The sequence below is a fragment of the Carassius carassius genome, chromosome 39 (assembly GCF_963082965.1).
Source record: "Carassius carassius chromosome 39, fCarCar2.1, whole genome shotgun sequence".
In the NCBI taxonomy this organism is placed as follows: domain Eukaryota; kingdom Metazoa; phylum Chordata; class Actinopteri; order Cypriniformes; family Cyprinidae; genus Carassius; species Carassius carassius.
In genome coordinates, this window is record NC_081793.1 from 20,339,992 (window position 1) to 20,356,986 (window position 16,995).

Below are 16,995 nucleotides of genomic sequence, written 5' to 3' on the forward strand. Positions count from 1 at the left end.
AGTCATATGATCCTTCAAAAAACAATATGCTGACTTGTTGCTCAAGATATATGTCTTATCATGTTGCTCAAGATATATGTCTTATCATTATCAAAATGTATATATATATATATATATATATATATATATATATATATATATACACAGTACAGACCAAAAGTTTGGACACACCTTCTCATTCAAAGAGTTTTCTTTATTTTCATGACTATGAAAATTGTAGATTCACACTGAAGGCATCAAAACTATGAATTAACACATGTGGAATTATATATGGAATTATATACATAACAAAAAAGTGTGAAAAAACTGAAAATATGTCATATTCTAGGTTCTTCAAAGTAGCCACCTTTTGCTTTGATTACTGCTTTGCACACTCTTGGCATTCTCTTGATGAGCTTCAAGAGGTAGTCACCTGAAATGGTCTTCCAACAGTCTTGAAGGAGTTCCCCGAGAGATGCTTAGCACTTGTTGGCCCTTTTGCCTTCAGTCTGCGGTCCAGCTCACCCCTAAACCATCTCGATTGGGTTCAGGTCCGGTGACTGTGGAGGCCAGGTCATCTGGCGCAGCACCCCATCACTCTCCTTCTTGGTCAAATAGCCCTTGATGCCTTCAGTGTGACTCTACAATTTTCATAGTCAGGAAAATAAAGAAAACTCTTTGAATGAGAAGGTGTGCCCAAACTTTTGGTCTGTACTGTATATATATATATATATATATATATATACTGTAAAATCCAATAGTTTACCTTACTTAGATTTAATTAGTTATCTTTACTTAGTCGTTATACTTACTAGGTTTTATTAAGTTTTATCTACTTTCAAGGCAAATAAAACAATTTACTTACTGTTTTGAGTGACACTTACTTAAAATATTCAAGTAGCCACAAAGGAACCAATGACATTAATAAACCAGTGAGAGGCAGCAGTGCACTAATATGTTGCTAATTGCCGGGGTTTTTTTTAGCTCACCATTATAGTGATTAGCATTCCCTTTGGTTGGGCACTTGAAACTTCATTTATGTTACTATAATTTTCTCTCTATTAATGGAGAAATGCATCATGAAATCAGAGTTATTTGATTTCAAAGAAAAGTAATAAATAGGTTGCTTTTATAAAATGACCTATTTTTTTTTATTAAAGCATTTTTATGTATGTGTTTAATAATGACCTTTTTGAGATTTTGTTTTTCATAAATACCTTGATATGCTTTTTATGTAATCCTTAAATAGTGAGTGGTGATATGCTGAAGTCACACACAGACTTAAACATTCATCACGTGAATCACAACAATGGTAACAATTAAATTAAATTTATTTTCATTAATTGTAACAATAGCCATTTTATTTGCTCTTTTTGTTGTGCTACTGCTGACACAAGACAGCAAATAAAATTGGCAAATAAAAACAACAACTTTAAAACAAAACAACTGCATAATTTATTCTGCGCAATGCATTCTGGGAGTCAGTGAGTAGCTATACTAAGTCATGAGTAAACCTAAATGAAAGGATCAAGTACCCCCTACAGTTCTTTTTTAGTTACTAGAACTCTTGTGTAAGTTAACTATACTAACTAAGCATTTGTCAGTACAACATACTATTCCTATTTCACTTTACTTAGTTTTTTCAAGGCAATCAGTTTGCATGCTTTTTTTAAGTAAGCCCAACTTATTAGATTTTACAGTGTATATATATATATATATATATATATATATATATATATATATATATATATATATATATATACACATACTTTGATCAATAGAAAGCTAAAAACAACATTCATTTGAAATTTTTAAATAACAATATAAATGTGTTTACTACCAATTTTAATCAATTTAATGCATGCCTGCTGAATAGAAGTATTATTATTATTTTTTTTTTATGAAAAGCCAAACTTTTTTTTTTTATCCTATCCTGTCTGCCATTTAAGATTAAGTTTTTATATAATATTCCAAAAAACTTCATTACAACACAAAGTCAGTGTCTAACTTCCTCTGGCTTTAAAGCAGCCATCCTTACAGCAGATCCCTGAACCAAACCTCTGAAACCGTAACCCATCTGAGACCTTCAACATGCCACAAGAAATGCTTTCAGTTCAGTGGCACAAAAAGCTCTGCGAGACAGCTACATGCACTTTCTCACAGCTGGATAAAACAAACCTTAACAGCACAACTACACCTCACCAAAGAGCTTTTTTTTTTCTGTACACCCTCAAACGTATTGTGTTGTCTCTAGGTACGTACCAGGAACCCATCTATCATTTCAGTCTAAAAACAGAATCTGCATCACCCTCTTCAGTGCCAGTGAATTGATTTCTCCCAGTCGAGGCCTTTCCCAGTGTGGACCGCATCCGCAACAGTGTCATCTTTACCGCCAGTCCTCTTTTAACTGGCTTTTACTCTAGTGGCAGAATGTACAAACGATGAAGGTGGAGGGGAAGAAAGAAACAGAAAAACTGATACATGCGCTCCAAAGTTTCGTCTATTGATTTCTTTTTGATGCACAGCTGAAAAAAGGGAAGGAGTTCAAAGCTGAGGAGATCTTTTTTTGATCACCACTAGAATAGCTGTGTTGGAAGCAGCGGTGCTAGACGGAAAGTATCAGTGCGGATTCCTTTGTTCTGGCTGAAGCCCCGTGGCAAGGACCCTGACCTGGTGAGGCCAACGTGGTCTTTAGCGAGACGCAACATTAACACACGCTGAGGGGTAATCATGAAATTCATGTCACCCTGCTGGACACAGAGAATATGTTTGGCTACTGCACTGTGGTTAACTGCAGACAACTTCTTACAGCCACATATTCAAAAACTAAAGAGAAAAAGAGCTGGAAATCAAGAAGAAAAAAAAAATTATTTAAAATTCCATTCCATTTGAAAAATTCTTTTATCAGTTCTTGAACACCTACATTTTTTTCATTGATGCATACAGAACACTATACTAAAATACCTTAAAAATACACTATATAAATCTATGTTATCGAAAACTTTATTAAAAAAATAAAACTAAAAATTAGTGGTCAACCACTCATTTTTTTTTTTGACAACCGATGCCTATATCTTGGAAAGCAGGGGGCTGATAACCGATATAAAGCTGATATAATGTTTTACATTTCTTTATTAATATTTAAGAAATTTGAAATCATTTGACAATGGATTAAAATTTTTTGTGTAAAATGAAAATACTAACAATTTAGATGACAGTATTTTCATAAATAAATAAATATTTAATACAAATATAATAAAAAAAATATCGGCTGTGGCGATATATTGGTCAACAACTACTAAAAGTTAAATGCAGTCATTAAAAATCTAAAAGTAATTTTATGTATTGCAGCATAACCGTGTCCAAAAAGAAAAACATATAATGATTTAAGATTGGCTAAAGATAAAATTTAACAGTATTATCAAGTTATTAGTGATTTTAAGAATTAAGTGAGCATTAGATGACGACAAAGGTAATCTAAATGTAAAAATAGGCACGTGCAATCCTTCTGCAATATCTATATAAGTTCTAAAAAAAAAAAAGTTGTTGAATATTGGCTAATAATCAAAGTGGTCCCCATATGCAACCTTCACGCTTCATTAAACGTACTATTAGAATCAAAGAAACCAGAATCAGACTTCCTATCCTTGGTCAGGAAGAGAGACACAGAGGACGCTAAAGGGAAGGTAGAGGATGTGGAGTGAGAGAAAAGCAGAGGTGAAAAGAGAATGACAGGTGATGGAAAAGGGCAGAGGACAGAAGCAGAGAGAAAAGGAAGATGGCAGTTTACCCTGTGATGTGTGGGATGGAATCAGGCTGTCAATAATATGTTGCTGACCATATGATAAACGGGCAGGTAGTTTATCTTTCTGCTCTATGAAGCAAGTTCCACTGGATCCTGGCTCTCTGTGATATGCAGCTGTGTCCACTGGGGGCTACAATTAGACCATCAAAACCATTCCAGCCAGGAATCGGCACTCATCTCCACAGCCTGTCCTCCAAAGAGACGGCCAACTTGTAGATCTGGGGGTGGTAGTCTTTGATGCGCCGTGCATGGAAGAAGCCTCTCTTTTTGCTCATATTAATGGCGAAGAGATATAACAATTAAAGGAGAAGGCAGTGGGCAGACAGACAGCCAGTGTGGCTGCGCATCCTGAGCTCAAATTAGCATACGGGAAGTCCTCCAACAGGCGTACAAGCTAATAGTAGCTGAGGATGGAAGAGAAATACAGTCATAGCTACCAGCAGAACCAAACGTTTATAAAGGAACACCCAGCGGCGGGCGGGCTGGGTTTAATAGGGTAATTAGACACACAGACAACTAGTTATAAAATTATAGCACAGCCATAATATTCTGAAAAATCTTAGATGTTAAAATGATCTAATGTTTTAGTTTGCGGTGTGCCTCCAGACGTGCGGCTATGTACGATGGAGCATAATTCCACTTCCTGGACCAGTGCCGTGCTACAGCTAGCTTTTTTTTTTTTACATTTACATTACATTTAGTCATTTTGCAGACGCTTTTATAAGAAGACAAGAGTTTACCACAGCTGGTCTGGATGAGAGGGGTCTACTAACATTAAATTAGCCATGTGGTATCAGTTTGCTTCCTTCTGGACACAAAACATATGATGGCTGACAGGAAACATTCAATGCTTGAAAGCTAACTGTTTATTGTGCTATCTGCATGATCAGTTCATAACCACTGCATAAAAATACATCAGTTTTATACAGTTTAAACTGGTCTTTATTACCAGAGGGATTATTTCTTGGCATCATGCATGTGTATGTCAGAAATAATATAGCATCGCAGCACTACTGCCAAAGAGAGGTTCATGGTGAGGCATTGGGCTTTTCAATAACCTACAAACTACAGAGCGCATAAAAACCCACTCAGAGCATTCATGCGTCTGTCTGACACTATTATTAAGGAATGTTACTCGAAAAACACTCGTAAAACAGCTGTGCTGCCATAACAGATCTTATGTGGCATAGAGACAGCGTAAAAAAAGTTCCAATTAAGGTAGTCGTTTACAAAGGGGGAAATAAAATGGAGACGAGTGAAAGTCTCTGGGCTTTCCAACAGGTGCTGGGAGAATTGGGATAAAAGGGCATGCAAGGAGCAACCTCTGTATCTTAAGGATAGTGGTGACACCTCAGCTTTTTCTCTGTTCGCATCAGGGGTAAAGGAGAAAGAAAAAAATCCGTTGTGTGAAGAAAAATGTCTTGTTATGGAGGAACGGAGCATGTCGTAGATAAGAGTAGGCCGGTGTTCAAAGGGATACAGGCCAGTGAAGCGCTCGCTTCTTTCTCCACATCGCTGCACTGTCCTTAATGAGCCTCCCAATAAAGCCTTGTCTCCTGTCCACGGACGGCACGCCTGTCTCACTTCAATCATGACCCGCCATTTTATTTATTCATTTTATTCGTTATTTTTTACTGAGCTCTGGAAGTTCACAGTTTGATAAACAAATAAAAGCACATAAAATATGTGCTAGCTATTATTCCCAGGTTTTATATACTTTCTACTAACACAGACAGTTGAAAGGAGACAGGAAACATTTCAAAGTAAAAGGGCTAGGTGGCGTTAGTCGTCAAAATGTGCATTGTTAAAATAATAAAATAAAATAATGATTTAATAATAATAATACTAAAACAATGATTCATTAAAATGATCAAAAAAGTCAAGTAAAAAAATAATTTAAATTAAAAAATAAAAATAAAATGATAAATAAATATATTTAAAGGGTAAATAAAATTAGTAAAAAATATAGTACAATTAATAAAAATAATAAAATCAAATAGAATGAACTATAATTCATTGGGAATGGATTGGAACTTGCAAATCCCACGTGATCACCAAGGATCAAGGAACCCAAAGCATGTTCACAAAGTGCTCACCACAACTGCGACATCTAACTAGGGTTAACAATGTATAAAGCTTATACATAAATTTTTTAAAAATTGCTTTCCAGCAGCAAACAAAAACTTTTTTCCATTCCATCCCTCTCATTTGTTATTTTTCCATCCCACCAGCCTCTGTTTAGTCTTGCATGTTGTGGTCAGAGTAGTGACAGACTCTCCTGGACATGTCAGGGCTGCCGAATTAGCTGCCTATCATAAATTAAGCCTAAATACAACACATCTGTTTTCATCACAGCGTTGTGCGGACGAGCAGAAGTAAACATTCTTCTTGTATCTGAAACAAAGCTAAATAAATGATAAAGAGAGCATGTGCACACCTGCAACAGCGTGCCAGAACAAGACCACTTTAGCTCACTGAATCATTCCAAAAAAAGGCTGAACTAAAAAGAAACAATAAAAAAAACAGGGGTTTTTTGACTGAGAAAAACAGTCCCGTGTCATCTTTCTCTTTTTAAAGCCATAATGGAGACAGAAAACTTGGCTTTGACTGCACTTACTGTGGAGAAACATCAAAAAAAACAAAGACGCAAATAAACAGAAAAAAGATGTCTGCAAAGAAACTACTGAGAGGAGCGAAGTCAAATAAATTGGAAGTTCGTCTCACACAAGGCGAGCTGAAGCACATCTGAAAACAATCTAAAGAGGGAGAGAGAGCAAGAGGACAATGCAAAAACGGCTCCAAAATCAAGATACTGAGTGACTTCCAAAAAAAAAAACAATCCCTGTAGCTCTCTCAGTGACGACTATGAAAGTAAACGTGATTTTGGTCAGCTTAAGTGCTCACTAGAAGGACGTTTTAGGGGCCAGCGTACACATATGCACCAAAAGAGGGAAGGTGTTAAACTTTAACTGTCACTGCACATTCAGCCATAACAATAAATGTTCTTTGGGAATGTCAGTTACACCCCTCCCCAAATCTTTGCATTTCTTTCTTTCTTTCTTTCTTTTTCTTTCTTTCTCCCTTAGTTCGACACAGCTCACAGCACACACACACACACACACACACAAAACTTCTGCATCTCACATCTTGTGGCCAAAACCGTCTGGCCATAAAGCAGTCAGCATTTGCATCTGAAGCATGGCGGTGTGGGGGGGTCTTCGTCCGACCTAAACAATGGATTAGCAAAGGAACGTGATGCAGGACTCTGCGTGATTTCAATGGTCCCAGACCGCCACTACTTTCACGTGCGAAGCCAAATTCCACATGATGGAGTTCCCAAACATGAATTTGCATAACCGCACATTTGATGGAGAATACGATTCATTTTCATTCCAATTAAATTATGCAATGAATATATCTGGGATCGTGGTGAGCAAAAAGCTTAATAAAATAACCAGAGCACTCAAAAAAAAAAAAAAAAAAGCTGCTCTTTCTACAGGCCACCCGAGGGATGGAGTATAAATCACTTCAACTTCCTTTCAAAAGTTCACCTAAAGCTTCCTGGAAGCACAACAGGCATGCTCAAATGAAAATAAAGAGAGTTAATTGGTAAAAACAACAGCAATTCTCAAAAAAAAAAAAAAAAAAAAGAAAAGATATTGGAAGGAATGGAGACCAATAGGCGGAAAATATCTACAAGTAGGCTATGCTTTTGGATAGTAAAGTAACAGATTATGTAAACAAAATAACACTTTAATAAGCTCATTCATTATTCTGTATTTTAAGTAATGCAAAAATACAAATTGTGACTGGATAGTCAATCATAAATGCCATTGAGTTTTGTTTTTGCATATAATATATTTATTTTGTCTATATGCAGCACCAACGAAAAAACATAATTAGATAAAATTATAATTTAATTGAATAATGAAATATAACAAAAAATACTAGCTTTTAACCAATAGGATTTGAACAAATCTAGAAAAGTTGGGTTGGAGAGCAGGGGAGTAAAATGAATTAGAGACACCAACCAGACATATCTAAGGCCCTATGAAATCCATTTTATTTTTTCATAAATTCTTTTTTTTTTTTTTTCAGTTTTTTTTCTGTTTTCCATGAATTTTCTGGATTCCATTTAAATGGTTTCATTACATTTTAATAATCAAAAGCATATCTATTTTTTTCATATTTAACAATGATTTATTATTATTTAAATTATTTATTTATATTTTCAGAAATATGGGGTTGTGTATATAAAAAAAATCTGCTAAATATATTCTGGTTAATCAATTTTCTAGTAAATTGTCCTTTAAAAAGAATATTTTAATAATAATTTTATTACTAGAAATAGTAGTACTATCACAACATTAAGTAATATATTTCTGTCACAGTATCTTCAAGTTAAACCAAACTTTTACTTTGACCGGTTGTTGAGAAGACCTTTAAGTTTCTGTTTGTATACAATATGACAATAGTTTTCTCAAATTAAATAGTCTAATGGCCATGAAGTAGGGCTGGACGATTAATCGAGAAGTAATCAAAACCGAAATTCAAAACCTCTAACCGACGTAATTTTCCCATGTCGGTTATTTTGGTTTTTTAATCCTGTTAACACTTCCCCCTTTAAAGCATACTAGCGTGTGTATAGCCACATGACTCTCCTCTCCAGTCAGTGGCATAAAAGCAAAACATGGGAGGTGAACGCCGGTTCAACACATACTGATGGCGCGTGAGCGGTGAGCCTTGCGTCTTCACTAAACTTTGTCAGTTGTATTTGTTTTATGGTTTGGACATTCAAGCGATTAGATGATTGGATGTGTATTATTATATCAGCTGCACTGTGGCACGAACACCCATATAAACCGTAGCTGTGAAGATCGCGCGCACAGAGGAACACAGAAACTAGTTGTCAGCGCTGTCCTGTGATTTATCACTAAAGTAGCTTAGAATCTCAAAACTTATTATAGCATGTTTGTGTGCAGCGCACATGAAGCACAAGCGCTTGCATAGAGAGTAGCGGTCGGCGGTCGCGCTGCGGGTTCCCGGTTTGTGTCCGTTCTCAGACTGTTCTGTGAATTTTAACTGTAGAAAAGGTTGTTCCGAGTCTAAACTATGATACAGAAAACTAGATCAGTATATCATCATAAACGCAGCCGTTGATTTTAGGCCATAATTGTCCAGCCCTACCATGAAGTGAATCTCAGAGTAATTCTAGAGATTATATTTATGTGTTCATGTACTCATATACTGAGGCGGCAGAGGCTGAAAACATTGCAAGCATCACACACTTCAGAATGTGTGTAGTAAACTAAACTGTACGCGCCATTAAGACAAACAGGACATTCAGGATTCATATTTAAATAGTATTTTTGCGACACTAGTCCATATCACATTCTGATGTAAGTGTACTGACCAACGTTTGATTTATACATCCAAAACTTGGCAAATTCTGTGACATTCCGCGTTATACAGTATTTTTTTTTTTTTATGACTGGATTCCATGATTCCGGCCGCGTTTTCCACATAGCAGAAATCATAAGGCCCTACATATAACAAAAAAATTAATGAGCAAGGTTATAAATGTTTAAAAAATTTCTTAAGAAATAAAGCGCATGCTATCTTTAAAACTGGAGTTTGCTCCATCATTATCTCTTCCCCCTCCTCTTACTCTATCTCTTTCTCAATTCTGAGCTACTTTCCCAAGCTACTCTAAAACAGGCCTGTGAAAGGAGGTCACATATCAACTTACCAAGCGTCCCTCTCTGACCATATGACCCCTTCGGCAGTCCACGAGGCCCCATGTCATTCCAACACACTCTCTCTCACTCGCTGTCCCCTCGCATTCAAGTCTTCCAAACCACCATCTAAAAGCTGCCCCCCTCCCCTCGTCTGCCCATATCCCGACACTAATTGGTAAATCTGTTGAACCATAGCACTCCCAACAATGAGACACCTGGAGTTCTGTCAAAACAAGTTTCCCTGTGAAATAGCCTCAAGTGCTAATACAGTACGAGTCCTGGCTAACACCGTCTTGAGAATATAATGCGTGTGGTGGGGGAGGTGTTACAGAAAGGTGTAGTGAGGGGAAGTAGTAAAGGCACTTCTATTAAAGTTTAGATTCTCAGAAGTTTGGGAAGGAGGCGCACGATGCTGCCTGGCTCCACTGGAAGCCCACAGGAAGTCTTTGTGGAAGTTTTGGCCCCAACGAAAATCCCCAACATTCTTGCAGTTCTTGTTCAGCTCCCTTCCCACCCGACATCCCTTCTGCTCTCTCTATATTTTAGACGGACCATAAGGAGTGATCTACGTAAACTCAAGAGTGCTAACATGGCATCATGCTGTGGTTTGTGTGAAATCATGTGTAACTAAGCTTGAAAACCTAACTGAGAACATGGAACCTGGATATTTGATCTGAAACAACACATACAAACACAAGCAGCGACACACATGGAGGCATTAGCTCAACACATTGGATTTTTCACTCAAACAAGATTTGACTTTCACGACACATATGAAACAGATATACACTACTTAAGGAACTCTTGGTGGAAACTTGTCAAGCAAGTTCTGACAGAAATGCTTCATGAAAACAAAACATTTCTGCCCCCAGCAATGAGTGTCAGATAATGACACATATGAAGATTAAATGTTTTGTGATTTTATATACTGCTCCTTAACTAGCTTACCCAGCAACAATTTCTTGTACTTGAGTCAACCAGCTACATTCTAGCAGCATCAAACCAGTGTGTACTGGCAAACCACCATGGAAGGGAAATAATTTTCTTATTTTCATATTTAAGGAAAATGTTTTTTAAAAAAGTATTCTAAATAACTTGAAACAACAACAAAGACTGTCATTTTATTCTTAAAAAAATAATACAATAAAATAAAATAAACAGAATTAAAAAATTATTCAAGAATTGCACATATTTTATCCTAAAACCTTAGTATAGGAGCAATAATTCTCCTGTGAGATTTGCTTTAGCTACTCCGAAGGTTAGCCCTAGGAATTGCTGCTGGACTCCAATTTAAATCTCACAAGACTTTTCACAGAATGAGGGTTACCATCTCAACATGAACTACATGAACCTGAGGGACAAGACAAAAATAAGACAAGCACATCCCACAATGCCACAGCTTTCTCTACAGACCTAAACACAAGGCCCCACTGATCCTTGCACCGCTGTGGAGTTCTGGCAGACCAAGGCTACCCATCGTGCCCCCCTTTTGAATTCCACACACTGTTTGTGTCCATCAAGGAGGGCCGAGGTGCAATTGAGACACTCAGCAGCAGTGGCCCCATGTTGTGTCACTCCGCGCCACATCAAAAACAAGACAGACACTCTCGTTCGCCGTTCTCGTTCTTTCCCTCTCTGCCTCATGTCGATGGAAAAGAGGACAATTAGAAGAAGGCTTTGTATCATCCAAACATCCTTAACCTTGACCCATGCAAACCAAGTCACGTACACATTTACAGACACATGGGTGCGCGTGTGCACACAAAAACACAAACCACTCCACCTCATAACTTCTCGCTGGCGTACGATCAACCCCAGATTCTACAAATGAAAAGCATCCTCTTCACACCAGCTGCTTCAGAGAAAAGGAAAAGAAATCAGAGAGAAATAATCGCCACCATTCCGGAAGATGCAGGAAAATAATTAACAAGGCTGAAACAGGGCCTGCGAGCAGACAAAGATGAAGCTCATGAGGCATTTCGGGCTGCCAGGAATCCAGAGATGCTGCATTTTACACCGCTGGAGTGGCGCTGATGCTTTCCCGTTATACGCAAACACTGTATACTGTAAAAGGGATCCTGCTACAGACAAAAAGCATGGTGTCAAAGGACAGCAACAGTTTACAATTACCACACAAGCAAAAGGCACAACGGCCAAGTCTGCTCATGAGGGTGTGTGTGTGTGTGTGAGCGTGTTTGTGTACAAACTCAAAGCAGATTCAATCCCATTTTATAGAAAAAGAGCAAGAACACAGCAACAAACAATATCAAATACAGCAGAACATTGCACTTTAATCAAAACCAAAATAGTTTTAGAAATCTCTCATTGTAATGATTTTCATATACTCTATTCTATACCCTGCTGGAAAACCCAGCTTAAGCTGGAAAACTGTAACATGGTTGCTGGTTATCTAGTTGGTCAAAGCCCTAACAAGCTGGTCATTAGCTAGTTACCCAGCCATGGTGTCCCGAAATCCATCCTGAACACCTTTAGCTGGTGTGTTATAAGCCAAAGAAGGTCTACCAACTCAGACTAGCTAATGACCAGTTCGGACCAGGAAGTAACCAGTTGAGACTGGATTTTCCAGCAGGTAATTCATTTAAACAATCAATAAGCCAGCTGCAAGAAACTTGGAATTCAGGATTCTCACCAAATGAAATTGGTGAAGACTCAGATCAGTCTGTCCGGGGAATTCCAAGCAGAAGGGCCCCTGCAAGGCAAAGACGGACGTCCCGTGTCACAAATTGAGAACATGGTACACTCATCACTCAACCAGGGCATGAAGGCAAAAAAGTCATGACTTTTAAAACCACAAAAATGTCTAGCTGTGTGTGGCACCCCTCTCCTTCCCTGCCTGTTTCCTCTCTGACTGCAGTGTCAGGCCGCTGCCAGGTACAAGCCCAAACATATCTCGCATACAACACACCACGCATGCAGAATACACAAGTGCATGTTTATTTACAGTGATTTGAGGTTGTGATATTGTTAGCATATTGGCAGGGTCTACATCATCTGACTGACAAGAAGACTACTGATGTGGCTTTAGGCACTGAGGCTGTGAACACCACGTTCCTGTTGCACCATGTCATCTGAGAAAAAGTTAAACTAGCAACGGCTTAAATTTTCACAGAGGAAAAAAAAACATTATTAACTCTTCAGTGTCACACTATCCATCCGAAATCAAGCTAATATGCTGATTTGGTGTTCATGCAACATTTCTAATTATTATAAATGTTGAAAACACAAAACAATATTTTTGTGGAAACTGTGATAATTCTTTTTACAGAACTGTTTGATGAATAGAACTTAAACAAATTAAATTGACGAAATATAAGTTTTTTTGTAATTTTACAGATGTTTTAAATGTTCAATTTTTATATATTTAAACTTTGCTGAATAAAAATACTAATTTCAAAAAAATATATATATAATAATAATAATAATCTAACTGACCCCAAAATTTTGAATGGTATTGCATCTCAAACGTTTCTCCCAAAATATCTTAAAACCACAGAAATAAATTATGTATGCACAGTATGCTAATATTATAGAATTTACTAACACTGTTAAATGTAATCTGTAAAACATTTCAAAATGAATATTCATTATACATACTGTATATCATAGTTTTGGGATCCATAATTCCAATTTGTAACATTTAAAACAACTGCTTTTTAGATTTATCCTACATTTAAATCTTAAATAAATAAAATTATTTTGGCCTCTTAGCTGTTATACCATTTAATATTTATCCAAAAGTTTTAAAAGTTTTAAGTTTTAACATTTTAATAACTATTTCATATAAAAATTAGACAATCTAAGCAAATCAGACACTGGCAAATATGATTAAAGTAAGTTAAGATCACTTCTGGCACTCTGAAAGAGACTAAACAGGACATCTCAGGATTCAAATCTGAGATTTAAAGTCACCATTTAATCTCACTGCTGTCTACGAGAAACTATTATTTGAGAGATATTAAAGAGATCTGAAACGTTGCCCTGCAAACTGTCATGTTAATTGGAAAACACACTGTCGTGAGGTGCAACTTCCTGCACTCACAAGGTTACATAACAATATAAAAGACAGAAGGGCTGATGACCTTGACACCAGGTCCCTCGTAAAAGCGTTTGTTGACATTCCTTGAGTTTGGTTAAGGAGGCCTTTGATGCACTAAACAAGAGCACAAGCGGAGATGTTCTCCAAGCTTTGGCAAAGGTCTCAGGACAAGTGACATCTCCTGGTTTCACACGGTCCTGTCAGGAGCGGCACAACTCCAGTTACAATTACATACAACAGGCCAGGGTTACATCACTATGCACCAAAAAAGACGGGAAGCAAAATGCGGAGGCCCTATGGAGAATGAGGGAGCGAGAAAAGTGAGAAATAGTTGAAAAGGAAGGAGAGAAGAAAAAGAAGTTGGTTCAGTGTCTTGTGGCTTTGACACGGGGGTCCTCATTACCAGCGAGGGGGCTGGGGTTTCCCAGCATGCCTCTGACCCTTCCAGCCATTGTCAAGCCAGTCCAGGTGCACCACCATTCAGTCCGAAAAAAAGGCAGCAAATTACCCAGCAAAAACTACAGGCCTCGTGCTAGCTTGAGACGCTACTCCTACTCAGCTGGAGTCTGGGAAAAGGTCCTGCATACTTTATCTGTGTCAATAATTTACTTTACTCTTTATTTTTAATGTTAATTTCAATACCTAACTTTAAGAACAGTTTAAACTTCAGCTACGACAGACTCGTGTTGTGACATCAAACAGCAATCATGCCCTCATCGTACAGCGGCTCAGGTGGGAGGTCCCGCTCTGTCAAAACACAACACATTCCATCACTTCCTAAATACTAATTACCATACAGGAACAGACAAAGACTCCTCCAGCTATTCTTTCAAGCTCCACCCCTTATACGCTTCCTCCTTTCTCTACGTTCTCACTGTTCCCGCGTTTTCCTGCTGTTGGTTCACTTGCACACATATGCACACTGTTGTGGGGCCTCGTGGGGAAATAGTTAACACTCCAGCCGTCCCCTGCTGCCTGTGAAAGCCCAGAAAACAATGGAGACATTGTCCAGTCTCAACAAGACTCTGAGCAAGAGGACAATGTGTGTGTGTAGTGCGCCTGCATGAGGTTGTGTGTGTGAGTGTATCCTTTTGCCTTAGCCTTATTTTAGAGAGTAACATTAAAATATGAACTTAAACTATATGGTAGATAGCCAGCAATCAATGAACTTTTATTTCACTGATTTTATCTGAATAAAATTAGTTTGATAAAATAATTTGCTACACATATACACAGTTTCCACTAACAATTTAGTATGTCACCCGACCTGAAAAATGACTGCACTGGCTTTGCCCTTGGTATGATTATTGCACAGTCAACTTTAAAAAACAATTCATTAATTTAATAATAGTAATTTGTAATATTATTAATATTTATTATTATTTTTAGATCCTTTTTTTTTTGCCAGTTAGTTTTCTGTCTGTGAAATAATCAGTACTTATTAATTTAAAAAACAACAAAAAATTGAAATTGACATTTCCTGTGTAAGCAGTTGTTGACCATAATAAAAAGCTGACCAGACTTTATTCTGTGCTTTACCAAACTTATATATGGCCTACAACAAGAAACGCTACACAGGAAAACACTGACGGACAGCTGTGCATGCAAGTTGAGCAAGAGAACGAGAACAGGAAACTGATCCTGGAACGAATGGCCAATGTGTCACAGATGTGGTAAATCTATCGTTCCGTTGTTTCCAACTCCTTCCCACTAGAATTGCAATCTCATGATCCCTGCTCATATCATCCTTGAGTTCAGACTCTGTCCAACGCCAAATACACACCACATGTGTTTCGCAGTCTACCTGTCTGAATTGACATTTCTGTATTACAGTCCATATAAAGAAAGGGCTTTACAAATCACTTTAAAAGTTAGTGGAGATGACTGTTGGATAAACAGCTTGTGGTACTTTGCAGTAATGTGTTCTTTATGACTTGTGAACAGGTAGTAAATGCTGACTGTGTAGGACTAACAGGCTTTGAAAACCTTGCTGGGGGCAATTGAGTACTTTAAGCATCCTGGCACTGCCTTCTACGGTCATGGACAGAAACGAGATGGTCACTTCCTGTGCTCTATTCAAAGAGCAGCCTGGTGTTGCACCTCTATGGCCACATGTGACCGCGACAAAAAAAGATCATGTGTGAATGGTTTCTATGACTATAGTCACACAGTTTTCGTTGAAGACTGACAACAGTACTTATTAACTAGTGGTTGGATTCCACCTCAGATTATAGGGGTGTAAGAAAATATCAATACACATGAGTATCGCGATGTTTTGTTTGGCGATACTGTATAGATTCTCAAAAATGGAATATCAAAAAAAAAAAAACACTTCATACGAGATTCATGGCAGTTATTTCGTTTTGAGTTTACATCCTGACACCCTGGTGGCAGTCTTCATCGCTGAACGAGAGTGACAGTAACAGGAAATAATAGCATTAGGGCACGCCACTAATGTTAGCATTAAGCTATTTGCTGCTATTAATGGAGGATGAAATAATTGTCCCTGTTCCTGGTTCGGTGCACAAAGCTGAAGTGTGCCGTTATTTGGGCTTTTGTGGTAAGGTCCACCACGGGACTGTGGCGAGGGCGCCGCCTCGGTCCCGCCGCATCCTGTGTGAAGAGGGGCTTGCAAAGGGCAGGTCGAGGTGGGCGGTAGGGTCGCAACATGGCACGGCTGCAGTTTTCTCTCATCTAAATGATGATGTGGGTCTTGTTCTGGTGGGAGGGTGCTCGCGTCACAGTTTTGGCGATTCCACGCAGAACATAAATGCAAAATGAAAACCTGTGAAATCCAAGTTGAAAGGTTCGACATCTGTATTTATTTTATTGTTTTACAATAGTTTTGTTTTCTTTAGGAATCCTGTAAGCATTTTTTTTATTGATATTAAGCAGATGTCATTTTTTGTTCAGATCAAAATGTTATGACATTGTACTTCACAATTGTAAACTGAAACTGTGAACCTTTAAAGCATGTTCCTATATATATAAATATATATATATATATATATATATATATATATGGTCTTTTTATAAGATACATTTTATAAGTATTATACATTTAACTAAAGGATCCTTCAAGCACTTTAATTCCTAACAACCCCACCCTCTACTCGTACTGCACAAAAATTGGTTCAATAACGTTGAATGTTACAGGGACTGATTATTGCTAAAGCAGATCCCACTGTGTTCTGGTTAAATAATTTTTATTTACTTATTGCTAAGGTTTGCATATGGTGGTGTGTTCTTACAACAAACAGAACTACCAAATTTTGCTATAAGTTTGATTGCATCACATAATGTAATTGCTGTTAATAGTGTTTATTGTCTGTTTGATTACGTCTTTAATTGATTTTTCTGTATATTTCTGCCATATGACAGTCATAACTGATAAGCGACTACTAAATATTGTAGAA

General features: G+C 37.5%; 1 protein-coding gene across 15 annotated transcripts in view; it reads right to left on the reverse strand.

The window, feature by feature from the left end:
- LOC132121590 (transcription factor 7-like 2) overlaps positions 1-16,995 on the reverse strand; it is a 94,655-nt gene that overhangs the window by 41,214 nt on the left and 36,446 nt on the right. For 4 of the 15 annotated variants that reach the window (XM_059531132.1, XM_059531130.1, XM_059531133.1 and 1 more), the window contains exon 5: positions 12,173-12,232. The exons of the other annotated variants lie outside the window; for them this stretch is intronic. In XM_059531132.1, coding sequence (XP_059387115.1) covers positions 12,173-12,232 — 60 coding nt within the window. The remainder of the gene's footprint in view (positions 1-12,172; positions 12,233-16,995) is intronic. 15 annotated transcript variants of the gene reach the window in all.